At 44.5% G+C, this 27,726-nt stretch overlaps 1 protein-coding gene across 3 annotated transcripts in view; it reads right to left on the bottom strand.

Moving 5' to 3' along the window:
• Positions 1–3,435: 3,435 nt before the first annotated feature.
• The window catches only part of grm8a (glutamate receptor, metabotropic 8a), a 260,782-nt gene continuing 236,491 nt past the window's right edge, over positions 3,436–27,726 (bottom strand). For 2 of the 3 annotated variants that reach the window (XM_041857312.2, XM_041857314.2), the window contains 2 exons: positions 8,746–8,989; positions 3,436–4,202 (listed from right to left, as the gene is read on the bottom strand). In XM_041857312.2, the coding sequence (XP_041713246.1) occupies positions 4,153–4,202; positions 8,746–8,989 (294 nt within the window). In that variant the 3' untranslated portion in view covers positions 3,436–4,152. Of the gene's footprint in view, positions 4,203–8,741; positions 8,990–27,726 lie in introns of all 3 variants that reach the window. The other variant, XM_041857313.2, reaches the window with a different exon arrangement.

The following is a 27,726-nucleotide window of genomic DNA, read 5'->3' as shown; positions in this document are numbered from 1 at the left end:
GCTAATGGTCAGACTTGAATGGGAAAGACTGTATTTTTGCTTTGCATTGGGCTGTAGAAGGAACGCATGAGAATAACATTGATCAACGGCAGACAGCGATCCTTTATTTATTCTATTGTAAAATGACTCCTGTTAGGCCTGCAAGCCGCTTCCCATTATACGTGTTGTAAATACAAATCATTGAGCTGTCCGTGGCCTATTATTTTCAGTGTTTATTTTTTCATTTCATTGTAAAGGGAGGTTGGGCTCACACAAAGCAGCCGACAGGGACATCAGTTAAACAAAGCCCTGACTTGTATTACTTTTATATCTGACATACAAAGCTTGTCTATTGTTGTATATAGTGAGATGTAGTAGGCTAGTTCAGAAATATGAGGGATTCGGCCCTTAGTGTTTACATTTAGACATGCACACGCGCACACACACACACACACACACACACACACACACACACGTGAACAGGCACACACGTGCATGCACCCACACACACTGCCTTCTCGTCATCTACCCAGCTTGCGGATAGCTTCTCCACTAGTAGCTACTTCAGTATGGAAGACAACAGCCCTCGGTGGAGTGGTAGAGGTTTGTAACGCTGTAAGACCAGGAAAAATCTATGAAAGAAATGTGTTGTGCTCAAAACGGAAAGAATTTGTTTTGCTGTTTGTCAGGAAAAGTGATTTGCTGTATTGAGGGTTTAATACAGAGAGCAAAGAAAAAGGAAAATCCGCCATCTTGGGTGTAGGGAAACCAGTGGCGGCTCCTGAAAAAATTCTCAGGAGGGGCAATTTTTCTGATGATTTAGGTGACCTACACACATTTAAAAAAAAGATATGTCCAGCAACAACATGAAGACAGGGGCAGCATATAAGTCAATACCAGAAGCATTTATTGACTGATCTCAAAAGTGTTGGCTTACCAGGGTTGGTGGAGCCCTCAGTTTCATCTTTGCCTCGCAAAGCTAACTCAAACACTCCGCAAAACTTCACACACTGGATTAGCCGGCTGAGGATGTGGCGGTTCTTGCTAATGTCGTAGTAAATATATTTGTTATAGTGAATATGGAATATGATATGTTGAGTAAAATGTTGTGCTAAGATCTATTTAGGTCAGGAGCTGGTTATAAGTTCTGTTCCTATCCAATAACAATGGACAAAAGGGTCCTATCTTGTCAGCCTTGTCAGCAGGTGGCCAAGGACAACACCCACGCCATAGGCCTCTCAGTTCTTCCAACTCACGAGTTCTTGCTCTGAGGACACACACACACACAAACACACACACACACTCATCACTGTTAAACACACACACACACACACACATCATCACTGTTAAACACACACACACACACACACAAAAATCCCCTCTCTTAGGCTGAACATTTGAAGACAGAGAACCCGACTCAGAGCCAATGCAACAGTGACAGTAGCCTGGAGGTGACCTCGCCCAACTCATCAGGACCAATCAGAAGATCAGAACTACTAGATTGAACCTACTTCATTTATTGCATAAAATGTCTGCACACAATGTTTCGGGGCTCTCTTCAGATAATAATAATAATAATAATAATAATATGCCATTTAGCAGACGCTTTTATCCAAAGCGACTTACAGTCATGCGTGCATACATTTTTGTGTATGGGTGGTCCCGGGGATCGAACCCACTACCTTGGCGTTACAAGCACCATGCTCTACCAGCTGAGCTACAGAAAGTGGATACTCATGGATGCGCATTGCAATTGTAAAATGTCAACACAATTGGAGACACCACGTCATTTTTGGAGACATGTTATTGACAGTAAACTATTGTAGATGCGACTGCTAACTAAATAAAACATTTTAGCTGGCTAGCTAATCATCTTAGCTAAATGTGGGGCAAACAATTCAGTTATTTACCGTTAATTTGAGGGATTGGGGTGAAATAAATCGAGTTACATAGTGATACTTTACGATATACTGTATTGACAATATCGCAATATTTTAGCGCTAGTTGGCTGTACCTGCACCAAAACACCATTATTGTTCCTTCATAGCTTGTTCTCAATCTTTTCACATTGGGAGCCAATTAGTTTTCAGCACTTTTATTTCCATGACTGATCAAAACTCGTTCTCATGGCTTTCTGATCCCTCTGCAACAGACATATGGTGCGCAATAAAATCACAGTATCGAATCGCAATACGTATAGAATCATGAGACTCGCAATGCTGATGCATATATCTTATCGTGAGGTTCCTGGCAATTCCCAGCCCAAGTTCATTTGCCACAACAAATCTCTTCGCTAGCAAACGCTAATATTTTGGTAAGTGATGCAAATAGTGAACTATGTAGGGCCAGGATGTAAAATATATGTAGCTGCAGCAATTTCTCTTATCTGATATGGTAAGTAATGGGGCTTAATTTATAGCTCCCTAAGAGTTTGACGAACGGGTCCGTGAACGCGATTCCAGATATATTTACCTCTGAATAAACTGCCTTTATTACACCATATCCACATCCAGTAAACTTGTGATTATCAACACTAACCTCATCGTTGTGGCGGCGGACAGCTAGCCAGTATCCCTCGTCATCCAGTTGAGTGAGTGGCAATGTCTTTTTCGTTCGTACCAATTTTTGGAAAATCCTCGGGTGTAGGACTTTCCGCCTTTAGTAGAAACCTGTTGAATTATTAAATTTGGTCTGGGAGGTCCTAATTGTTTCGTTGCCAATTTATCTTCATTTGTTCGCCGACAAAAAGGAACTTCTTTCAAAGACACAATCGAGTTGGACTGAAGCCTAGCCATTTTGATAGTAGTAGTGAATTGATTGAGGCTGCTACCTGGTCTTTTCTTAGTTACGTTCATTCGTGGTTACGTTATGTATGACGAAAGCGCGTAAGTGCAAGCCCACAGACACCCATAGAGAATGTATTGAAAGCTTTGAAATGTGAAACAAATAGATTTTACATGACAGGCTATGAGAGACTTCTGGGCGATTTTCAACCTGACTGAAATCGCCCAAAAAACGGGCGGGGCCATTTGAAGCACGACTTTAGCCTGATTTGACATTTAGTGGCTGTCAGATCAGACGTGAACACTGATAACTGCTGTTGCCGTGATATAATTTTTTATAAATTTATAATTTTTTTAAATAATTTTTTATTTTTTTATTTTTTTATAATTGATTAGAAAAAAAATCCCTTCCTTTTCCCGTTTGGCAGTGCGTCGCCCATATCGCCCTATTGAACAAGCCGTCCCTGAGGGAAACGTGTAGAGATTCAGATTGTCAGAAACAACCTACAGCATGCCTTAGAGGGACAGGTGGGAGGGATGGGTACAGGACTGGGAATGTTACATGTCACTGAGTCTTTTTCCTCATAATTTAAAATCGATAAATATAGTAATAAACCAAAACATAACAAATTGGTGTCTGCATTGTATCTTAAAAGCACAAGCAACAAATCTACACATTTGCAAAACATTCCTTTATTATAAATAAATCATTTGTATAAAAACTGGCATGCTTCAACCAGGGCATTTACAGATTCACAACCCAGGGCTACCCATCCAGTTAGCCGATCGATACAAGAGACAAACTTTCTGAGTATGCAAGGTTGCACGACAGCTGGGACAAGAATGAAAAACTCTTCACAACCACAAAAATACTTACAAGTAGAATAACAATAAACATCATGGTCGATTCTCGTAGATTCTTCTATTTTCTCTTTTAAATATTTTAAATTTTTAAACTCTTTTAATGTATTTTTATCTCCCTTATGTATAACTTTTACACAGTTTTGTTTTGTTATGTTTTTCTTATTTTTTCTTTTTATTTCTCTGGACCATAGAGCCTGCAGTAGTTTTTTTAAAATCGTTTAGTCTCTTTTTTTTCACGGTTAGTTCAAAGTTCATGGCAGGACCGTTGTGCTATGATTTGCAGGAAGAGAGCGAACGGAGCCCACAGATTGGTGGTTGGTCTTTGTGGTCCCGCCTCTCTGGTGGTAGTAGGTTTGATGCTGTCAGAACAATATAAAATGTCTCATGCTTGGTTACCGGTGGCGGTGGGAGCTCCGTCTGTCTGTCCATCTATTCGTCCGTCAGTCCGTCATCTGTCTGTCTGAGTGACAGCTCTTCTCCTCAGCTGTTCTCGCCCCTGGGGACCCTCCCGCCACTCTGGTGCTGTTCAGATGGCATGATTACTGTAGCTAACATATGTTGTCTTAGTTAATGAAGCTGCCAGAGGGGAAAAGAGGGGAAGAGAGGAGAATAAATATATCAGGGGATATATATTTCCTATTGACTGTAATATTAGTGCACACCTGCGTCTGGGGTCTGAGGCTGTGTTTGTCAAGTCCATTATGGCGCTGAGCTATCATCAAGAAGGTCCCCTGTGCCCGCCTTGTTAAGGAGGATTTTAAAAGAGACACTATGTCACACTGTAGGAATCAAAACTGTTCCAACAGTTTCTTCTTCACACAACAAACCCTAGGCAGTTAGTATTTGAAAATAATATCTCTGACAGACTGTGGTTTGTGAAACTTAACTCTGTATGAGTCCGGTCAGCAGTTTGTGCCAATGAGGGAATAGATGAGCAGTGACCCGTGCTGTGTGTTGTGTTGTGTTGTGTTATGTGTGTGTGTGCATACGTGTGTGATCACATGCGTGTGTGTTATTGTGTGTTATTCTAGCCGACCAAACTGCTGACTGCGAGACTTCTGGGCATTCAGGTCTGTAATGAAGAAATAGTTCAACCTGCTGCAGCTCAGAACACAGAACACAGTAAATGAAGCCTAATTACTACAAACATTCCAGAACCTTCTCAACCTCTCAGAACACCCAGATCAACACTCAGGCAGCCTCTGGATCTGCCGTTCTGCTGCCAACAAGGCAGAGTTCATCTCAGCCTATGCTACCCTCCAGTCCCTCGACTTCTTGGCGCTGACGGAAACATGGATTACCACTGAAAACACTGCTACTCCTGCTGCTCTCTCCTCGTCTGACCATGTGTTCTCGCATACCCCGAGAGCATCTGGTCAGCGGGATGGTGGCACAGGAATCCACATCTCTCCCAAGTGGACATTCTCAATTTTTCCCCTGACCCATCTGTCTATCTCCTCATTTGAATTCCATGCTGTCACAGTCACTAGCCCATTTAAGCTTAATATCCTTGTCATCTATCGCCCTCCAGGTTCCCTTGGAGAGTTCATCAATGAGCTTGACGCCTTGATAAGTTCCTTTCCTGAGGATGGCTCACCCCTCACAGTTCTGGGGGATTTCAACCTCCCTACGTCTACATTTGACTCATTTCTCTCTGCCTCCTTCTTTCCACTCCTCTCCTCTTTTGACCTCACCCTCTCACCGTCCCCCCCCCCTACTCACAAGGCAGGCAATACGCTTGACCTCATCTTTACTAGATGCTGTTGTTCTACCAATCTCACTGCAACTCCCCTCCAAGTCTCCGACCACTACTTTGTATCCTTTTCTCTCTCCCTATCCTCCAACACTACTCACTCTGCCCCTACACAGATGGTAATGCACCGTCGCAACCTTCGCTCTCTCTCTCCCGCTACTCTCTCCTCTTCCATCCTATCATCTCTTCCCTCTGCTCAATCCGTCTCCCTCCAATCTCCTGATTCTGCCTCCTCAACCCTCCTCTCCTCCCTTTCTGCATCCTTTGACTCTCTATGTCCCCTATCCTCCCGGCCGGCTCGGTCCTCCCCTCCAGCTCCATGGCTTGATGACTCATTGCGAGCTCACAGAACAGAGCTCCGGGCAGCTGAGCGGAAATGGAAGAAAACTAGACTCCCTGCGGACCTGGCATCTTTTCACTCCCTCCTCTCTACATTTTCTTCATCTGTTTCTGCTGCTAAGGCCACTTTCTACCACTCTAAATTCCAAGCATCTGCCTCTAACCCTAGGAAGCTCTTTGCCACATTCTCCTCCCTGCTGAATCCCCCTCCCTCTCTGTGGATGACTTCGTCAACCATTTTGAAAAGAAGGTTGACGACATCCGATCCTCGTTTGTTAAGTCAAATGACACTGCTGGTCCTGCTCACACTGCCCTACCCTATGCTTTAACTTCTTTCTCCCCTCTCTCTCCAGATAAAATCTTGCTACTTGTGACGGCAGGCCGCCCAACAACCTGCCCGCTTGACCCTATCCCCTCCTCTCTTCTCCAGACCATCTCCGGTGACCTTCTCCCTTACCTCACCTCGCTGATCAACTCATCCTTGACCGCTGGCTATGTCCCTTCCATCTTCAAGAGAGCGAGAGTTGCACCCCTTCTCAAAAAACCAACACTCGATCCCTCTGATGTCAACAACTACAGACCAGTATCCCTTCTTTCTTTTCTCTCCAAAACTATTGAGCGTGCCGTCTTTAGCCAACTCTCTTGCTATCTCTCTCAGAATTACCTTCTTGATCCAAACCAGTCAGGTTTCAAGACTGGTCATTCAACTGAGACTGCTCTTCTCTGTGTCACGGAGGCTCTCCGCACTGCTAAAGCTAACTCTCTCTCCTCTGCTCTTGTCCTTCTAGACCTGTCTGCTGCCTTTGATACTGTGAACCATCAGATCCTCCTCTCCACCCTCTCCGAGCTGGGCATCTCCGGCGCGGCTCACTCTTGGATTGCGTCCTACCTGACCGGTCGCTCCTACCAAGTGGCGTGGCGAGAAGCTGTCTCCGCACCACATGCTCTCACCACTGGTGTCCCCCAGGGCTCAGTTCTAGGCCCTCTCCTATTCTCGCTATACACCAAGTCACTTGGCTCTGTCATATCCTCACATGGCCTCTCCTATCATTGCTACGCTGACGTCACAACTAATCTTCTCCTTTCCCCCTTCTGATAACCAGGTGGCGAATCGCATCTCTGCATGTCTGGCAGACATATCAGTATGGATGACGGATCACCACCTCAAGCTGAACCTTGGCAAGACGGAGCTTCTCTTCCTCCCGGGGAAGGACTGCCTGTTCCATGATCTCGCCATCACGGTTGACAACTCCATTGTGTCCTCCTCCCAGAGTGCAAAGAGCCTTGGCATGACCCTGGACAACACCCTGTCGTTCTCCGCTAACATCAAGGCGGTGACCCGATCCTGTAGGTTCATGCTCTACAACATTCGGAGAGTACGACCCTGCCTTACACAGGAAGCAGCACGGGTCCTAATCCAGGCACTTGTCATCTCCCGTCTGGATTACTGCAACTCGCTGTTGGCTGGGCTCCCTGCCTGTGCCATTAAACCCCTACAACTCATCCAGAATGCCACAGCCCGTCTGGTGTTCAACCTTCCCAAGTTCTCTCACGTCACCCCGCTCCTCCGCACACTCCACTGGCTTCCAGTTGAAGCTCGCATCTGCTACAAGACCATGGTGCTTGGCTACGGAGCTGTGAGGGGAACGGCACCTCCGTACCTTCAGGTTCTGATCAGTCCCTACACCCAAACGAGGGCATTGCGTTCATCCACCTCTGGCCTGCTGGCTCCCCTACCTCTGTGGAAGCATAGTTCCCGCTCAGCCCAGTCAAAACTGTTCGCTGCTCTGGCACCCCAATGGTGGAACAAGCTCCCTCACGATGCCAGGACAGCGGAGTCACTCACCACCTTCCGGAGACATTTGAAACCCCACCTCTTTAAGGAATACCTGGGATAGGATAAAGTAATCCTTCTACCCCCCCCCTTACCCCAACCCACCCCCCACCCCCCCAAAAAAAAGAACACAAAAAACAACAACATTGTAAAGTGGTTATCCCACTGACTATAAGGTGAATGCACCTATTTGTGAGTCGCTCTGGATAAGAGCGTCTGCTAAATGACGTAAATGTAAATGTAAATGTAAATAAAATATTTGTTTTAAACACCCACTGAACATTATGAATCTCCACTGGAGAAAGAAGAACATTTCCAGGTCGTAGTGTTGATGAGGCACGACTGGCTCCTCACACAACAAAGCTTTGAAGTTTACGAAAGCTGCTCCACATAGTTACGTTGAATGGGAAGCTCATGTTAACACTCTGTATGTGAAGTAAAGACTTGTGCTAAAGAAACAAGTTGCAGCACTCAAGCTGCTCTATCAAGAACATTGTTTACAGTTCAGACATTACATTTCTTGCTATTAAAAGTACTGATATTTGAATGAGAGTCATATGAAAAAGGACCCAACGTACATGTAATGACTGTTCTACTGTGGTTGTAGAGATGATCAAAAGGTTGGTTATATCAGTGCAGTTGTATAGATTATCACTGTTGTGTGTTAGTGTAGATCTATAGATTAGTGTTTTTAGGTGTATAGATTATAGGTTATATTAGTGTAGATCAGGGATCATCAACTACTGTAGATTCAGCCGCGGGCCGATTTTTTCTTGAGCGGATGGTTGGGGGGCCGGTACATAATTACAAATAATTTGTAGACTGCAAATTGACCGCAAGAAGCCTAAACAGATATGTTTGACTAAAACAGAATCATTTCAAACCTTGCTTACATTTGTATATGATCATGTGTCTCTCTACTATGCGTGGGAATACTTGGGAACAGATTTCTTTAATTAAAATCACTTGGAGATGATCTCCTCTTTTATGTCCAACAATGAAAATTCAATGAACATTATTATTTTTATTATTTTTGAAAACTTGAGGGTCCAAATAAAACCACCCACGGGCCATCAGTTGGGGAACCCTGGTGTAGATGTATTTATGCATACTGTTAGTATAGGTGTATACAGTATATCATTAGATATAGAAGTGTATTATGTATAGGTTAGTAAAGGTGTGTTCTTACTCACTGTTGGTCTCCATGCTCTCACACAGCTCCGTCTTGACCTCTCCGTTGGGCCGGTCGCCTCCCTTCTGCAGCTTGCCTGACATGGTGGCGGCGGTGACGATGGCCTTGAAGCTGCGTTTACGCTTGGGGATGTTCTGCTCCGGGTGGAAGATGATGACGTAGACCTTGGGCATGTACAGCATCCCCAGAGAGACAGAGGCGCTGAGACTGAGGGAGATGGTCAGGGTGGTGGTCTGGATGTACATCTGGAGAGGGGAGAGAGGGGGAGCGAGGCAGGGAGGGAGAAGAGAGAGCGAGAGAGTAGAGGCATCAATATACTGTAACCATTCTACAAGTGAAATAGCCATTCTGCTAGTGTTGCCCTTTTTCTAAAACTATACACTGGCAGAAACTAAACACTATCAACTGTACACCGACCAGACACTGATGTAAACCATACACTGATGTAAACCATACACTGATGTAAACCATACACTGATGTAAACCATACACTGGCTACTGTACTTTGTCAGAAATTATACTTGACAAAACCCTTATTGTATCGTATCACTGAGTGGAGGCTTCATCAGAAATAAACACAAACATGCGCAAGCACACACGCACGCACACATACAAACTGTCACGATCGTCATAATAAGTGGACCAAGGCGCAGCGTGATGTGAGTACATACTTTAATAGGTACTTACACAAATACAAAACGATACGTGAAGTCCTCGGTCAATAACACAAACCTACACGGAACAAGATCCCACAAAAGACAAGTGCACAACAGGCTGCCTAAGTATGGTTCCCAATCAGAGACAACAAGCAACAGCTGATTCTCGTTGCCTCTGATTGAGAACCACCCCGGCCAACATAGAAACACATAACCTAGAACAGAACATAGGAAACGAAACATAGACACTACACAAAGAAACTAACACCCTGGCTCAACATACAAGAGTCCCCAGAGCCAGGGCGTGACACAAACACACACACCCATCCACCATCGGAGAGATTCCTCTCAAAGCACAGCCTGTGTCCATCTTTGACTATAGCGTGGCGTTTGAATCACAGCTAGCAGATGGCCAGTCACGCTTCTTCAGTCACAACAACACAACACAGCCCCGGCTAAACAGCGTAGCGTTCCGCTGAGGAGGCAAAGAAACCAGTGATCAACCACCCCCTCCCTCGCCAAGAGAGAACAGGCATGAACAGATTACACATGTCGACAGTAATACCAATTTACAATATATCCTCTCTAATGAGAGCATCTGGAAAGAAGATGAGAGAAGGCTTAAACGTGTGTGTGTGTGTGTGTGTGTGTGTGTGTGTGTGTGTGTGTGTGTGTGTGTAGGGTGGTGGAAATTATCCAAACATTATGTTGAATATAATAATAAACTACATTCATCAATCTGACTCTATTTTCATGTGAATTCTATAGGCCCATAATCGTATCCAGTGGGTGTAGCCAAGGTTGCAAGCCTTGCTTCACCACTCTGAATAATATAAGATGCACGTGTCTAGGTTTACCGTTATGCAATTATTAAGAGGCTAAGGGACAAGGAGCTAATATCTTGCAATCAATGTCCTACCATTTAATGATTGCGTTAACCTTGGCTCAGAAATGCATAGTTAGAGACCAAGCATATATGCTATGTATATTGTGAATAACATTTACCATTAGATATTTCACCAAACAATAACTCAAGGAATATTACTCAGAAATGTGAGGACTATGGTTCGTATCCATTTAAAAGTAAGCAGAATTATTGTAGTTACACAATAACAATTCAATGAACAAATGATACACACCAGAAATCTTCGCGATAAAAATAATACTAAATATATGTCTTATCAGCATAGAAAATTAATCACTGTGACATACAAACGTACATCAGGAGATCGGTTTACCAATGACTACATTATCTAAATTTAAACCCATCTTTTATTCTTCCAAGAGTGCCAACTCCCAGTATCTCCTATCGTCTAATTAACATCACTTTGCATGGTCCAAAACATTAAAACAAAAGGCATAACACTTCACACATTCACTAATCTAATCACCACACCTCAACAATGTATGATAAGTGCACACATCTGTGTCTCTCCTCTCTGAACTATCCACCGTCAAGCGTACAGAGTAACACAGTTTCTCTGTAACAATAAATCCATAGCACTTACAGTACAAATAAAACATATCAAAATTCATAGCTCTTTATTAACTCTTGAAACAATCCAAACATGACAATTTAATTCACACAGTAACATTAATTTTGTCGATTCAAGTTCACTTCACCTCTCCTGGCTTCAGTGACCCTAGGACTTCTGTAGGAATGTCTCTTCATTGAGATTGCCACAGATAAGGTGTTTGACCCCTATGATAGCCCACAGATGGTCTGTCATTCAAACATTGCCATAAATTGTGATTGAGTCTTCACGCTGGGCCATCGTTCACATTTGTTCACTCTCTATATTTTCAACTATGTGTATGTGTATGTGTGTGTGTGTGTGTGTGTGTGTGTACACATGCATGCGTGTGTACAGTGTGCTCTGACAATGTACTAACGGTGTGGACTGGTACACATCTCTGGGCAGGCCTTGAGGCCTGCGTGACACAACTTCGGCATGGCAGCAGTATGAACTGTGTGTCAGTGTGTGTCAGCTAGCGTTAACGTTATAGGTGTGAGTTAGCTAGCGGGCTAATGTGATACTCCATTAGCCGTGACAGGATAGGTACTGTTTGGCGTAGCACAGAGAATTTTCAACCAACCTTAACTTGCCGATACTATCTTCGTTCGGCCAAACATGTATCTTCTTAAGTTGGAGGTGGTTCGTTTGAATTGAGAAAATACTGTGATATTAAAATAAATACATGTTTTGCTTCATGAAGTAATCCAACAATCTGTACGCCGACATCTTGTCTATTTCAAATCTTCTCTCATTGATTGAGACAGCTGAGTGTCATCATGACATGCTGCACTTTAGGGTAGACTCACCTGTCTCAATCAATGAGAGAAGATTTGAAATAGACAAGATGGCGGCATACACATTGTTGAATTACTTCATGGAGCAAAACATTTTCAAAATTCTAACGAACCACCTACAACTGGACACTGACATTTTAAAATATATATGTTTGGCCGAGAACAAAGATAGTTTCGAAAATTCTCTATGCTACACCAAACAGTACCTATCCTGTAACGCCTAATGGAGCATCACATTAGCCCGTTACAATATGCTAGCTACAGGTAACTGCCAAAATAATGAAAACACTTGAGTAAATGAGGGATACAAAGTATATTGAAAGCAGCTGCTTCCACACAGGTGTGGTTCCTGAGTTAATTAAGCAATTAACATCCCATCATGCTTAGGGTCATGAAAATAAATGCTGGGCAGGCCATTCTTTTGACTACCATGGCTATGCCCTCATAGGATGACAATGCCCCCATTCACAGGGCACGAGTGGTCACTAAATGGTTTGATGAGCATGAAAACGATGTAAACCATATCCCATAGTCATCTCAGTCACCAGATCTCAACCCAGTTGAACACTTATGGGAAACCTGGAGCGGCGCCTGAGACAGCATTTTCTACCACCATCAACAAAACACCAAATGATGGAATTTCTCATGGAAGAATGCTGTTGTGAGTGTAGAATCTATGTGTGAGCAGCTCATGCCAGCTAGGTGTGACTCATATAGCAGGTCACCCTGTTAACTAAGCTCTCTGTCCCTGTGACATCACTCTCCTCTCACATCAGCTCTGGAGAGTACATATCGTACCAACACAACAGCAGCTGCCTACAGGGAGAATAGGGCTAGAGAACACACTATAGGGCATTTATGCAGTAGGTGCTACTCATACAGACTAAGGAAGGGAAGAATCCTACCAAAAAACGACCACTTAATTCAAAATGTCACTGTCTCCCACCGATATCGACACATGACTAAGGGACATTTTGATTTAGAGCAATACTTTTGGTGCACTATATGTGGAGAATAGGCTGCCATTTGGGATTTGCCCCAATTCCCTCTTCAGTGACTCATCAAATGCTCATCCAACGACATGGACACTCAACTCCTAATATTTGAACTGAGTTTATCTTCACAACAGTCTGTGTTATCTACTTTAATAGGATATAGACCAGCTAAAGCTGTAGATAACAGCAGAAGGAGCCCTGGGTGAACGTGGGCAGAGAGAGCAGAGCACTGACAGGACGGTGTGCACATACAGAGAGAGATCTCCTCCGATGAGAATTGTTGTCAGAAAAAGAGAGAAAGAGAGGGGAAGGGAGAGAAAGAGAGGGGAGGAGGGAACGGGGGAAAGATGGGGAGAATGAAAAAGACAGAGGTAGAAAGACAGTAAAAGAGGGAGAAAGAGAAAAAAAACTGAGACCAAGAAAGAAAAAAAAGAGCTAAGAAAGAGAGGCATTCCTCAGAGCACTAAGCCTTCCATTATAAAAGCAGCAGCAGCAAGTCTGGAGACAGCAGATTCCATTACACTCTGCTGAAAGCAGGGGGGATCCACCCAGCAGATGTTAGCTGTACAGCTACACACACACGCACGCACGCAAACACACACACACACACACACACACACACACACACACACATACTCTCCCGCTCTCCCTCTCTCCCTCTCTTTTTCTGTCTCCCTCCCTCCCTCTCACTCCCTCCCTCCTCTCTATCTCCCCTCCATCCCTCCATCTCTCCCTTGCTGTGCAGGTATGATATGAGGAAATGGAAAATGTGTTTTAGTGGGGCTGACCCGCTGTGATCTGTGTGTATATTTGCAGCCTCTACCAAAGTCACAGAGAAGAGGGTGATTAGCTCCACTCTGCTAGCCACCACTGCTCTCCTTCCTATGGTATGAAGTTGTCTTTAGAGAAGTCAAGTAGACTAGGCTTTATGTCATTACCTCCACCCATAATCATCAAACCCCTGTGTTATTACTCTGCTGCTAGACTGACTGGGGTCATTCATCCATTTTCAGTTTTAGAAGACAATAAAACACATATTTTATAAGGCCTTATTTTGAAGGCCTAGTTTTACCATAATACAATAGCATGAAATGCATGGTTTACAGCCACATCAGGCTTGCAAGTCACATTATGCTGGCTTGCAAAGTGATGTGCAATTCCCATTGGAATCCAGCCAGAGTGGGGATATCCAACATTTAGAAGTTTTATTTACCAGCAACCTGCATTAAGAATGACCAACAGGTTGGGAAGGCTAAGCTATGACACTACCTAAACCATCTAAACTAGAACAATCCTTTCAGTAATGGGTGCAATAAGTCCAAGTAACTGATTGGATTAGTTTAGAAAAATGTATTATTTATATATGAGTAGCATAAGGTTAATTCATTAATCAATGTACATGCAAAAAGATATTGAAACAAACTATCAACCTGCAATTCAGCATGCAGGGAAATATGATAATGAGAGACGTGGGTTTTTTACACCAATGGGGTTCTTCTACACTAATGAGTTGTCACGCCCTGACTCAGAGGACGCTTGTATGTTGAGTCAGGGTGTGTATTTTCCTTGCTGTGTTTGTCCATGTTGTACAGTCTAGTATGTACAGATCTATGTTGGCCTGTGTGGTTCCCAATCAGAGGCAGCTGTCGCTCGTTGTCTCTGATTGGGGACCATACTTAGGCAGCCTATTGGCACTAGTGGGTAGTGGGATCTTGTTCCGTGTTATGGTATGGTATGGTATGGTATGGTATGGTATGGTATGGTATGGTATGGTATGGTATGGTATGGTATGGTATGGTATGGTATGGTATGGTATGGTATGGTATGGTATGGTATGGTATGGTATGGTATGCTGCCTTGGACTTCACGTTTCGTTTTGTTTGTTATTTTGTCGTTGTGTTTAATATTTAATAAACATGTACGCATATCACGCTGCGCCTTGGTCCGTCCCGTCTGTAAACGATCGTGACATGAGTGTTAATTTAACACTTAAAGACTAGAACTGTTACACTGAAAAATCAACACTAGGTAACACTGGCCAATTTCCTGTGCAACTACTATTGAGAGTTTCTCAACATGTGATGTCATTGAAACTCTTCGCTTTTTACACTACAGAAGCTGCACCCTCTACACATGATAAGTGCATGGCATCTATTTGTGCAACCTTTGTCTAGACACAGATGTCAATTACATCATATGACCATAAGATTATATCAACATCAACAATGAAGTGTATGTTTATACAGACACTAGGGTATAGAGGTTGTCTCACTTGTCTATAGTGTGTACCCTTGGACAGTGTGTTAAGCTTCTCCATCACATGGCTATTACCATAAGGGGAGTGGGAGAAGGGACTGTGCGTTTCAAGTGCACTCAGTCCCTATTGAACAACAGATTACTGTGCAGAAGGGCACTCCTCCTCAACACGTATTGTCCTTCATTAGGACGCCTACTTCTCCAGCCAGCCTGTTCAAGCTGTCAACAAAGGTCTGTGACACATGCATGCATACATACACACATGCACACACACACACACACACACACACAGATGCACGTGCGCACAGACACACACACACTTCATTGCTCCCAGCTTCATGCAGCTTGTAGTGGTATTTCAGTGTTATGTGTCAGTAGTAGTACTCTCCCTGGGGTTGTAATGCTACACACTCTATTAGTAAACCTGGTTGCTCTCAGGCCTGATTGATACAACAATACATTCACCATTACATGTGCTCTCATGCTACTACGCACAATCTGACAAGTAATATTAAATATGTTGTCACATGTACTGTTACATACGCTCTAACAATTAAATAGCCTATACTTTCACGTGTACTACTACATATGTACGTAAGCTGTCACATGTACTACTACAGTATATAATGTACACTCTCACATGTACTCATCATGACCAAAGCAATGGAGGGAACCAAGAAATCTAAACGCTCCAGACCATAGAATTACCAACATGGACGGCTGTAGTTGGCTACAACAAGCTCAAAGCACAGAGAGAGAGGAGATGTTGCATTAAGGAGATGTATTTTCTCCTTGACTGATCTAAGTACAAAATATGTCCACTCTGACCCCACAGCGCTGTGTGGGTGATATGATGAAGTGTTAGAGAGAGAGAGAGAGGTATGTGAAATCAATCAAATCACATTTTATTTGTCACATGCGCCGAATACAACATGTGTAGACTGTGAAAGGCATACTTACGAGCACTTCCCCAACAATGCAGAGTTAAAAAGTACGAACAATTTGCTAAATAAAAAAAGGAAATGGTAATAAAATAAATAACAGTTACACGGCTATATACAAGGAGTACCGGTACCGAGTCTATGTGGAAGCGTATGAGGTAGTTGAGGTAATTGAGTTAATATGCACATGTAGGTAGAAGTAAAGTGACTAGGCAATCAGGATACTGTAGACAATAAACAGAGTAGCAGCAGCGTATGTAAAGAGTGTGAAAGTGTCTCTGTGTGTGTGTGTGTGGGGTGTTAATATTAATGGGTGTACTTTTTGTGTGTGTGACTGAATGTAGTGTGTGTGTGTTTGTGTGTGTGTGTGTGTTTGTGTGTGTGTGTACATGTGTGCGTGCGTGTGTGTATGTGTGTGTGTGTGTTGTAATGTCAGTGTAGTATGTGTGGGTAGAGTCCATTGAGTTTGGACCCAGATTTGGCACTCTGGTACCGCTTACCGTGCGGTAGTAGAGAGAACAGTCTATGACTTGGGTGGCTGTAGTCTCTGACAAATTTTAGGGCCTTCCTCTGACACCTCCTGGTATAGAGGTCCTGGATGGCAGGGAGTTCGGCCCCAGTGATATACTGGGCCGTACGCATTACCCATTTTAGCGCCTTACGGTCGCATGCCAAGCAGTTGCCATACCAAGTGGTGATGCAGCCAGTCAAGATACTCTCAATGGTACAGCTGTAGAACTTTTTGAGAATCGGAGGGCCCATGCCAAATATGTGTGTGTGTCTGCATTTGTCTGTGTGCATTAGCTCTCTGGATGGCCGGACACACCCACTAAATATTACATGCCCTCTAACCTGAGAGAGAGAGTGCCTGTCCAGTCTCACCACTCCCAGTTTGTGATGGGCTTTAAAAAAGCAGCATTTCTAATGCTCAATATTGCATTACTACATCACAGTTCAGGCACTACGGTTTGGGTTTGGAGCGAAGAATATCAGGGAAGACAGGCGCACTAAAGCGTGTTGCGTTGCCGGAACTATGCATTCCGCAGAATTATGAATTAGATTCCATCGCGCTCCAATTCCAAAACTCGTCCTTGACTTACACGCTTAGCTGTGACAAGTGACCAACCAGATGACACATGCTGTGCTCTCCCACCCCTTCCTCTCTCTTTCTCTTTCTTTCTGCGCCTCTCTCTCACTGATCCCCCCTCCCCCCTCCCCCGCACGCGTGTGCACACAGTGGTGGAAAAAGTACCCAATTGTCATACTTGAGTAAAAATTACTCAAGGAAAAGTTAGTCACCCAGTAAAATACTACTTGATTAAAAGTATAAAAGTATTTGGTTTTAAATATACTTAAGTATCAAAACTAAATGTAATTGCTAAAATATACTTAAGTATCAAAAGTAAAAGTACAAGTAGAATTGATTTCACATTCCTTTTATTAAGCAAACCAGGGGGCACTATTTTCTGTTTTTTTTAAATTTAATTTACAGATAGCCAGGGGCACACTCCAACACTTAGACATCAATTACAAACGAAGTATTATGTGTTTAGTGAGTCCACCAGATCAGAGGCAGTAGGGATGACCAGGGAGGTTCTCTTGATAAGTGAGTGAATTGGACCATATACCTGTCCTGCTAAGTATTCAAAATGTAACGAGTACTTTTGGGTGTCAGGGAAAATGACTGGAGTAAAAAGTGCATTATTTTCTTTAGGAATGTAGTGAAGTAAAAGTAAAAGTAAAAGTAGTCAAAAATATGAATAGTAAAGTAAAGTATAGATACCCAAAAAAACTATTTAAGTAGTACTTTAAAGTATTTTTACTTAAGTACTCGCACATGCGAGTGCTCGTTGTCATTTACCATCCTAATGCTTCCTTGCGTCCAGTAATGAGTTTAGGCATCCTTGGGATGGTCTTTCCTAAAAGGGCTTTTATGAGTAAGCAGGCTTTAGTGAGCACCTGAGGATCCTAAACTCATTCAGACTGCCATTTGGAGTCACCTCCTCCTATCCCCCTCTCCCCCTCTCTCTCTCTCACCAGGGGACAAATCATCTCTCAGTCAGTCTTAAAGTCTAATTACAAGATGTGTGAGGGACAGGGACAGTGGATGGGTCACAGCAGGTAGTTAATTCAAGGCATCCATCTTCTCCTCAACTAGAATGTTCTGTACAAGTGACAATTCCAATTGCACTACTCCCGTATGACACCTTTGCTCCAAAACTATTGAATACATATGATGCCACCATGGAGTCAAAGGCAAAATTCCACATTATGTGGACAATAACGTTTTCTATTTAATTATATGATGATAATGAGGATCATAATGAGGATCCGGGTTCCTTCCTAATGGTTAACAAGAACACAGCTTACTGGCGAACCAACAAAAATAATCCCTATAATAACAGTAATTGTAACAGAATCAATTGCTCGTTAATTATTGTAATCAACACATCTCCCTCAGCCCACTATCTTCAAATCCAACAGTATTTCCTGTAGTTAAAGCTAATGTTAATCCTCTGATTGAGATAGCATTGATCTTGTCTAATGGACTCACTGGGTCTGCTCTCACTCCTTAGAAGAAAATATGTAAAGAAAGCCATCAACATTCAGTACAGGGTGAAAAGAAGTCCAATCCCCAAGTTAAAACTCACACAACAACAAGTCATGGTAAACAAGCTAAGAGTTTTTCTCAAATCCGCTTAGCATCTTTAATTCAGCATCATTTCATACTGCCTTCTAAATCAACATGATCTAATTATGAGTGGCTATATTTTGCTCAGTTGGCCTATTAACTAGATCTCTACCACAGGTTGTGGACACACGCCCCCAGACGACTCTGTGTGAGACAGAGGGACGTGACAGCACAACAATTCTGGGCACGGCCGATATTCGTTATAGTGTTTCCTGTCCTTTACTCTCACAAGTCTGACATTTGTGATGTGCAAGTCCTACACTGTGGTTCCAGTTCTGCTCTCTTTGTGCAGTTTTGATCTGTTCTGTCTTGTCACAGCCGGATAGTGTAGCAGCATTTTCTCTCTGCTGCTGTCTCAGGTGTATCACTACATTATCAGTGTGATAGAAGTGAGGATGACATAGATCTGTTTCTCTGAATCACATGACTCAGTACACACACACACACACACACACACACAAACGACTCAGTAGTCCCCCAGCCATTAGGCAGGCTGATGGGCCTGATGGTTCTGGCACTGCCACCAGACATGCACACACACACACACACGTACACACACACACATACACACACAGAGACACAAACACACTGATTTGACTCCTTCTGTAATTTCCCAGAATTATTCCTCTGAATCGTCCCAGTCATGCAGTCAGCCTCCGTAATGTGCTTGACATTTCCAATATGTCTCGTCTGCAGAATGAGTGAAAAGAACAATAACAACCGTTCCAGGGGAACATTCAGGAAATGTTCAAAAAAATGTATTCTGTTGTCATAGTCGTTCAGTAAAGGCAATGTAAAATGAGTGCTCCCCATCGTTGCCTTAAAAGAGTTTGGGTTTCGTTCTCCCAATGCGAATGCGTGTCGTGTATGCGTTTGTATGTTTTGTTTCGAGGGTGTGTGTGTGTGGGGGGGTTATCCCCCATGGTGTAGTCTGCTGCATCTGTGTTTGATGGTGGCACCGTCTCCTTCAACTGAAGTTTGCGAGGAATGTTCCAAATCCCATCAGAATTGTTTAACTACTGTGCACAAAATGTTCAGTTTTAAAAATGAATGGAGCTTTTTCAAAGTGATTCTGTACATGTGATCATACAATACAGAGAATTCCTAAATGCTGTTTGAAAATGGCAGATATCATGATATCTACGTCAAACAAAACTAGGCCAATATTGCCTAGCCTAGTGTGTGTTTGTGCATGATTGGTTGTGTCTGGACTGATACAGTCTCTACAATAGTGCACTAAACAGTACAACTACAGTAACCCAACAACAGAGTTGTGATGTTAGCTGAATCATCTCTGTTCTGACCTAACCCCTGTTATCCTGTACAGTAAGCTTTCTGTGAGATCTCCCTAGAGCACTGGGCCTAAACTGCAGCTCCTGATGTGCAAATGCTCCTGACCCTACCATTAGCTAGCCTCTCTCTCTCTCTCTCTCTCTCTCTCTCTCTCTCTCTCTCTCTCTCTCTCTCTCTCTCTCTCTCTCTCTCTCTCTCTCTCTCTCTCTCTCTCTCTCTCTCTCTCTCTCTCTCTCTCTCTCTCTCTCTCTCTCTCTCTCTCTCTCTCTCTCTCTCTCTCTCTCTCTCTCTCTCTCTCTCTCTCTCTCTCTCTCACCACTCCTCCTCTGAAGGATTAGCCTTTCCTCCCTGTTATCTCTATCGCCTTCTGAGTCAGTCCTTCCGTCCCTCGTTCTCTCTATCTCCCCTCCTTCCCTTACTCCTTCCCTCCCTTCATCCATATGTGAATTTATTCTCTATATACCTTCTTTCACTCCTCCCTCTCATTGTTTTTATCCTTCCCTTCTTTCCTTTCCCCTATTCCACTCTTTTCCTCTCTGTCCCTCCCTCCCTCTCCACTCTCCTCCCTGTGAAGTCACCTCAGTGGCGTGCCATACAGAGCCCGTTGGTCCGGGCAGATTAGGCCAGTTTAAAGTTCGTATCCCCGGTAAGGTAATGACCTGCGTCTACGCGGGCCACAACCATTAATCCTTCAGCTGGATGATGAGTAACGGCCACCAGCCTCCGTATTCACACTGAACCACAGGTAATAACGTTCAGCACCGTGTTCAGAGCAGCAGCGGGGGAAATGACAGGATGATATCAGCTCCATTCGGTCGCTGCAGGGGGGGAGGTGGGGCCTGCTGGGGCTTATCAGAGCTAGCCTGGAGGGGGTTTCTGCCGGGGCTAGCCTGGTCACACTGGGGCTATTAGAGATAGCCTGGTCGGGAAGGGTATCGAGGGAGGGTGTGGTAGAATATCATATTCCTCTCTAGCCTTAGGTCTGTGTCTGATCCTGAATACAATATAGATTTTTTTTTGGAAGGTTCAATAAAGAACCGTGCTCATAAGGTTGTAAATGGGAACTTGTATGGTGATATAAATAACATTATCTTATGGTTCTAATAAGAGACATTTAAAAAAGGTAGCACCAAAAATTGGTTCCACTATGGTTACAACACCTTTAGGAGCTATATAAAACCTTTATGGAGTATGTTTCTATAAATAACCTTTATCAATCTGAAAGGTTCTTTGTAGATCCTTTTGAAGAAACATACCGTTTTTTTTTTTATTCTGTTCAGCCATATTATATTTTTAAAACTCCATATGTGTTATTATTGTGTTAATTGACAAATTGAATCAAGTGAGCTACCTCTGAAACAGCTGGGAGTGCCTGAGAAGATAATTGAGGACACTGACTGATTTAGTTAACCATTCTTAATTGAGACAAGCCCATATATGAGTCTTTCACAAGACACCATCACTGGCCATAGTCATATATAAAATGTAATTGCATGACACAACACGTTAGATAAACTGGAATGATACTCTCAATCACGGTTGCACAAAAAGAGCTGTGAGCAAACCACATTTTAATTATAAATAAAAGAGCAAAGAACCCTTTTGTGAACTGTAAAGAAACATTGAAGAGCTCAAACGGTTATTTGAGTCATTATTGTTCCACATAGAAGCATCACCCTTCCCAAAAAAAACCTTGAGGAACCCTAATCTTTTAGTGTGTAGACAGTCAGGAAAACAGTGACCATATATCTAGACATACCGTATCACCACCACATGCCACCAACGACCGTATCAGTGTGGTAAAACTGCCTTTATGGAACACATCCTGTTGACTTTAGTAATACTCATGAAGGGATAATTGAATAAAATAACTACTGTCTAATGAACACTACAGTGAACTCCACAACAGCAAAGTCAAACCAGAGATGCCTGGTGACAATGGAAATGAAGGCTTTCACCTTGAGACAAACAGAACTCTGCTGCGTTAATTGGTTACAAATGCTTGTTTGATGTTCTCTCTCTCTCTCTCTCTCTCTCTCTCTCTCTCTCTCTCTCTCTCTCTCTCTCTCTCTCTCTCTCTCTCTCTCTCTCTCTCTCTCTCTCTCTCTCTCTCTCTCTCTCTCTCTCAAATGTACTACATCATTACTGACAAAGCTTTACCTCCAACCACCACTTTCCCCTCTCCGCCTCAAACACCATGCAGTGAGCTTCATGTGAGCTGTGTTCAAAGCAGAATAATTTACAATTATGTAGAGTAGTGTTGCTGTTACAAAACATCAACTGGATTACACTCCAACATCCCAACAGGTACACCTAGAGGGTGAACACTGAAGATCTAAGGTTGATTCAATTTAATCTTAGTGCAGTAGCCTCAACATCTAATTAAGTACAAATCCTATGCTACACAAGTGTCTATGTTGTAGGGAAACAGGCTGAATTCAAACAACGTGCACTGTAAGCCTACTGTTTATGTATATATTTATGATATTAAAGTGATTACCTGTCAAAACTGTTGATTTCAATTCCAGACAATCGTAGTGCACTACTATGGGCACTGATCAAAAGTAGTAAGATATATAGTGTAAATCAGCTAGAAAGATGTGTCGGCATCGAGTAATTGTCTCTGGCCCCCTCTGTCACGCTCGTCGGGTACAGAGGACCAAGGCGCAGCGTGGACGGTGAACATATTTTATTAAATAATGGTTACACGAACAAAACAACAAACGATAACGTGACGTCCAAAGGTGCAACACACAAACCTACACGTGACAGAAGATCCCACCAACACTGGACCAAGCAGCGTGTCCAGGAGCCAGCGCCAGAGGTATCGCTAAAGGACATCAACCTCGGCTGGGCCTGGCCCACGGGGAGGAGAGACCCCCAGAAAATGTTTAAGGGGGGGCTCACGCCGTGGACGACGGGGCAGCAGGAGGCCGCGATAGAGCGGTCCAGCGGGGTTGCAGAGGAGGCCGCCAGGTTAAGGGGGCCACTGGTCACAGAGGAGAGGGAAAGTGTAGAGGCACGGCGAGAGGTACTGGGGTGTGTTACCAGTCCGGTCCGGCCCGTTCCTGATCCCTGCGTAGGGCCAGTGGTGTGTGTCCCCAGTACGGTCCGGCCTGTTCCTGTTCCTCGCATCGAGCCTGTGGTGCGCGTCGTCAGCCCGGTCCGGCCTGTTCCTGCTCCACGTACCAAGCCTATGGTGCGCATCGTCAGCCCGGCCCGGCCTGTTCCTGCTCCTCGCATCGAGCCTGTGGTGCGCGTCGTCAGCCCGGCCCGGCCTGTTCCTGCTCCACGTACCAAGCCTATGGTGCGCATCGTCAGCCCGGCCCGGCCTGTTCCTGCTCCACGCACCAAGCCTATGGTGCGCATCGTCAGCCCGGTTCGGCCTGTTCCTGCTCCCCACACCAAGCCAGTGGTGTGCGTTGTCAGTCCAGCACAGCCCGTGCCTGTTCCACCGGTGCCTGGTCCGGCACCGGTCAGCTGCTCCACGTCGGAGCTAGAGCAATCCGCTCCACCGGTGTTCAGTCCAGCTCCGGCCAGCAGGGTCAGACCGGACCAGGGGTACTTTGGGGGGTTGGAGTGGGAATCATGTTCGGAGCCGGATCCGCCGCCAAGGCGGAGTGCCCACCCGGTCCCTCCCCTGTGGTGTTTGGTTGGCGCGGCCGGAGTCCGCGCCTTTGGGGGGGGGGTACTGTCATGCCCTGGCTCTGGGGACTCTAGTATGTTGAGCCAGGGTGTGAGTTTTCATTTGTTTTTGTTCTAGTTTTGTATTTCTATGTTGGCCAGTGTGGTTCTCAATCAAAGGCCACGTGTGTCAGCTGTTGCTTGTTGTCTCTGATTGGGAACCATACTTAAGCAGCCAGTTTTCCCACAGTGTTTGTGGGATCTTGTTCCAGTGTGGTTTGTGTTAGACCGAGGACGTCACGTTATCGTTTGTTGTTTTTGTTCGTGTTATCATTATTTAATAAATATGTTCAGTACCCGACGATCGTGACACCCTCCCAGTGATGAGCTCTACAGCAGAGTCTCACAACTCAATCGCTGGTTGAAAACTGTTTTCTGCCCCTCCCAAAATATATAATTTTCTTTCTGGGTCCTCTTTCTGGGACTCACCCACAAACAAGCCTGGCCTGCTGAGGAGTGACGGACTCCATCCTAGCTGGAGGGGTGCTCTCATCATATCTATGAACACAGACAGGGCTCTAACTCCTCTAGCTCCACAATGAGACAGGGTGCAGGCCAGGCAGCAGGCTGTTAGCCAGCCTGCCAGCTTTGTGGAGTCTGCCACTAGCACAGTCAGTGTAGTCAGCTCAGCTATCCCCATTGAGACCGTGTCTGTGCCTCGATCTAGTTTGACCAAAACTAAACATGGCGGTGTTCGCCTTAGCAATCTCACTGGAATAAATGCCTCCTCCATTCCTGTCATTATTGAAAGAGATTGTGATTTCTCACATCTCAAAATAGGGCTCCTTAATGTTAGATCCCTCACTTCCAAGGCAGTTATAGTCAATGAACTAATCACTGATCATAATCTCTATGTGATTGGCCTGACTGAAACATGGCTTAAGCCTGATGAATTTACTGTGTTAAATGAGGCATCTCCTCCTGTTTACACTAGTGACCATATCCCACGTGCTTCCCGAAAAGGTGGAGGTGTTGCTAACATTTTCGATAGCAAATTTCAATTTACCCCCCAAAACATGACTGCGTTTTCGTCTTTTGAGCTTCTAGTCATGAAATCTATGCAGCCTACTCAATCACTTTTTATAGCTACTGTTTACAGGCCTCCTGGGCCGTATACAGCGTTCCTCACTGAGTTCCCTGAATTCCTATCGCACCTTGTAGTCATGGCAGATAATATTCAAATTTTTGGTGACTTTATTATTCACATGGAAAAGTCCACAGACCCACTCCAAAAGGCTTTCGGAGCCATCATCGACTCAGTGGGTTTTGTCCAACATGTCTCCGGACCTACTCATTGCCACAGTCATACCCTGGATCTAGTTTTGTCCCGTGGAATACATATTGTGGATCTAAATGTTTTTCCTCATAATCCTGGACTATCGGACCACCATCTTATTACGTTCGCAATGGCAACAAATAATCTGCTCAGACCCCAACCAAGGATCATCAAAAGCCGTGCTATAAATTCTCAGACAACCCAAAGATTCTTAGATGCCCTTCCAGACTCCCTCCACCTACCCAAGGACGTCAGAGTACAACAATCGGTTAACCACCTAACTGAGGATCTACATTTAACCTTGCGTAATACCCTAGATGCAGTCGCACCCCTAAAAACAAAAAACATTTGTCACAAGACATTTGCTCCCTGGTACACAGAAAATACCTGAGCCCTGAAGCAAGCCTCCAGAAAATTGGAATGGAAATGGCGCTCCACCAAACTGGAAGTCTTTCGACTAGCTTGGAAAGATCGTGCAATATCGAAGAGTCCTCACTGCTGCTTGATCATCCTATTTTTCCCACCTAATTGAGGAGAATAAGAACAATCCTAAATGTTTTTTTGATACTGTTGCAAAGCTAACTAAAAAGCAGCATTCAACAAGAGAGGATAGCTTTCACTTCAGCAGTGATAAATTCATGAACTTCTTCGATGAAAAGATCATGATCATTAGAAAGCAAATTATGGACTCCTCTTTGAATCTGCATATTTCTCCAAAGCTCAGTTGTCCTGAGTCTGCACAGAACTGCCAATGGAGACACTCAAGTTTTTTTAATCCTATATCTCTTAACACGTTCATGAAAAAGGTAAAGGCCTCTAAACCGTCAAGCTGCATACTGGACCCTATTCAAACTAAACTGCTGAAAGAGCTACTTCCTGTGCTTGGTCCTCCTATGTTGAACATAATAAAAGGCTCCCTATCCACCGGATGTGTACCAAACTCACTAAAAGTGGCAGTAATAAAGCCTCTCTTGAAAAAGCCAAACCTTGACCTGGAAAATGTTTTTTAAAAACTATTGGCCTACATCAAATCTTCCATTCCTCTCAAAACATTTTGAAAAAGCTGTTGCGCAGCAACTCAATGCCTTCCTGAAGACAAATAATGTATACGAAATGCTTCAGTCTAGTTTTAGACCCCATCATAGCACTGAGACTGCACTCGTGAAGGTGGTAAATTACCTTTTAATGGCGTTAGACCAAGGCTCTGTATCTGTCCTTGTGCTCATAGACCTTAGTGCTGCTTTTGACACCATCGATCCCCACATTCTTTTGGAGAGATTAGAAACCCTAATTGGTCTACACGGACAAGTTCTTGTCTGGTTTAGATCTTATCTGTCGGAAAGATATCAGTTTGTCTCTGTGGATGGTTTGTCCTCTGACAAATCAATTGCACGTTTTGGCATTACTGAAGGTTCCATTTTAGGATCACTATTGTTTTCACTATATATTCTACCTCTTGGGGATGTCATTTGGAAACACAATGTTAACTTTCACTGATATGCGGATAACACACAGCTGTACATTTAGATGAAACATGGTGAAGCCCCATAATTGCCTACCCTGGAAGCCTGTGTTTCAGACATAAGGAAGTGGATGGTGGCAAATGTTTTGCTTTTAAAGTCGGAAAAAACAGAGATGCTAGTTCTAGGTCCCAAGAAACTGTCACGCCCTGGCTCTGGGGACTCTTAAATGTTGAGCCAGGGTGTGTAGTTTCTATGTTTAGTTTTATATGTTTGAGTTTCTAGATCGTGTAGATCTATGTTGGCCAGGGTGGTTCCCAATCAGAGGCAGCTGTAGTTCGTTGTCTCTGATTGGGGGCCATACTTAGGCAGCCGTTTGGTACCAGTCTGGGTGGGATCTTGTTCCGTATAGGTATGTTATTAGTCTACCTTGGACTTCACGTTTCGTTTGTTTGTTGTTTTGTTTGTGTTCAGTACGTAAATAAATATGTACGCTTATCACGCTGCGCCTTGGTCCGTCTCATCCGTAAACGATCGTGACAGAAGATCCCACCAATCCTGGATCATGCAGCGTGATGAGGAGAGAGGATGGACTTGGGAGGAGATGAGCGAGAGTCTGGCAAGAGGGATGGAGGCCTTGATCACGGGTGAGAGACAAGCCCCCAAAAAAATTAGGGGGGGGCTCACGCCGTGGACGACGAGGCAGCAGGAGGCCGCGATAGAGCGGTTCAGCCGTTTAGCAGAGGAGGCCGCCAGATAAAGGGGGTCATTGGTGCAGAGGGAGTAGAAGGAAAGTGTAGAAGCACGGCGAGAGGAGCTGGTTAGGCAGCAGAAGGAGCGGGGGTTTATAAGGGAACCCAGTCCCGCACCAAGCAAGTGGTGTGTGTCGCCAGTCCGGTCCGGCCCGTTCCTGATCCCCGCACTAAGCCAGTGGTACGTGTTCCCAGTACGGCCCGACCCATTCCTGCTTCACGCACAAGGCCAGTGGTGTGTGTTCCCAGTACAGTCCGGCCCGTTCCTGCTCCCCGCGCCAAGCCAGTGGTGCGCATCGCCAGCCCGGTCCGGCCCGTTCCTGTCCCTCGCGCCAAGCCAGTGGTGCGTGTCGCCAGCCCGGTCCGGCCTGTTCCTGCCCCTCGCACCATGCCAGTGGTGCGCGTCGCCAGCCTGGTCCGGCCTGTTCCTGCCCCTCGCACCAAGCCAGTGGTGCGCGTCGCCAGCCCGGTCCGGCCCGTTCCTGCTCCCCGCACCAAGCCAGTGGTGCGCGTCGTCAGCCCGGCGTCGTCAGCCCGGTCCGTATAGGTATGTTATTAGTCTACCTTGGACTTCACGAATCGTTTGTTTGTTGTTTTGTTCGTGTTCAGTACGTAAATAAATATGTACGCTTATCACACTGCGCCTTGGTCCGTCTCATCCGTAAA

The sequence above is a fragment of the Coregonus clupeaformis genome, chromosome 30, assembly GCF_020615455.1.
Source record: "Coregonus clupeaformis isolate EN_2021a chromosome 30, ASM2061545v1, whole genome shotgun sequence".
NCBI classification, from domain to species: domain Eukaryota; kingdom Metazoa; phylum Chordata; class Actinopteri; order Salmoniformes; family Salmonidae; genus Coregonus; species Coregonus clupeaformis.
This window is presented reverse-complemented; position numbering and strand designations above follow the sequence as displayed.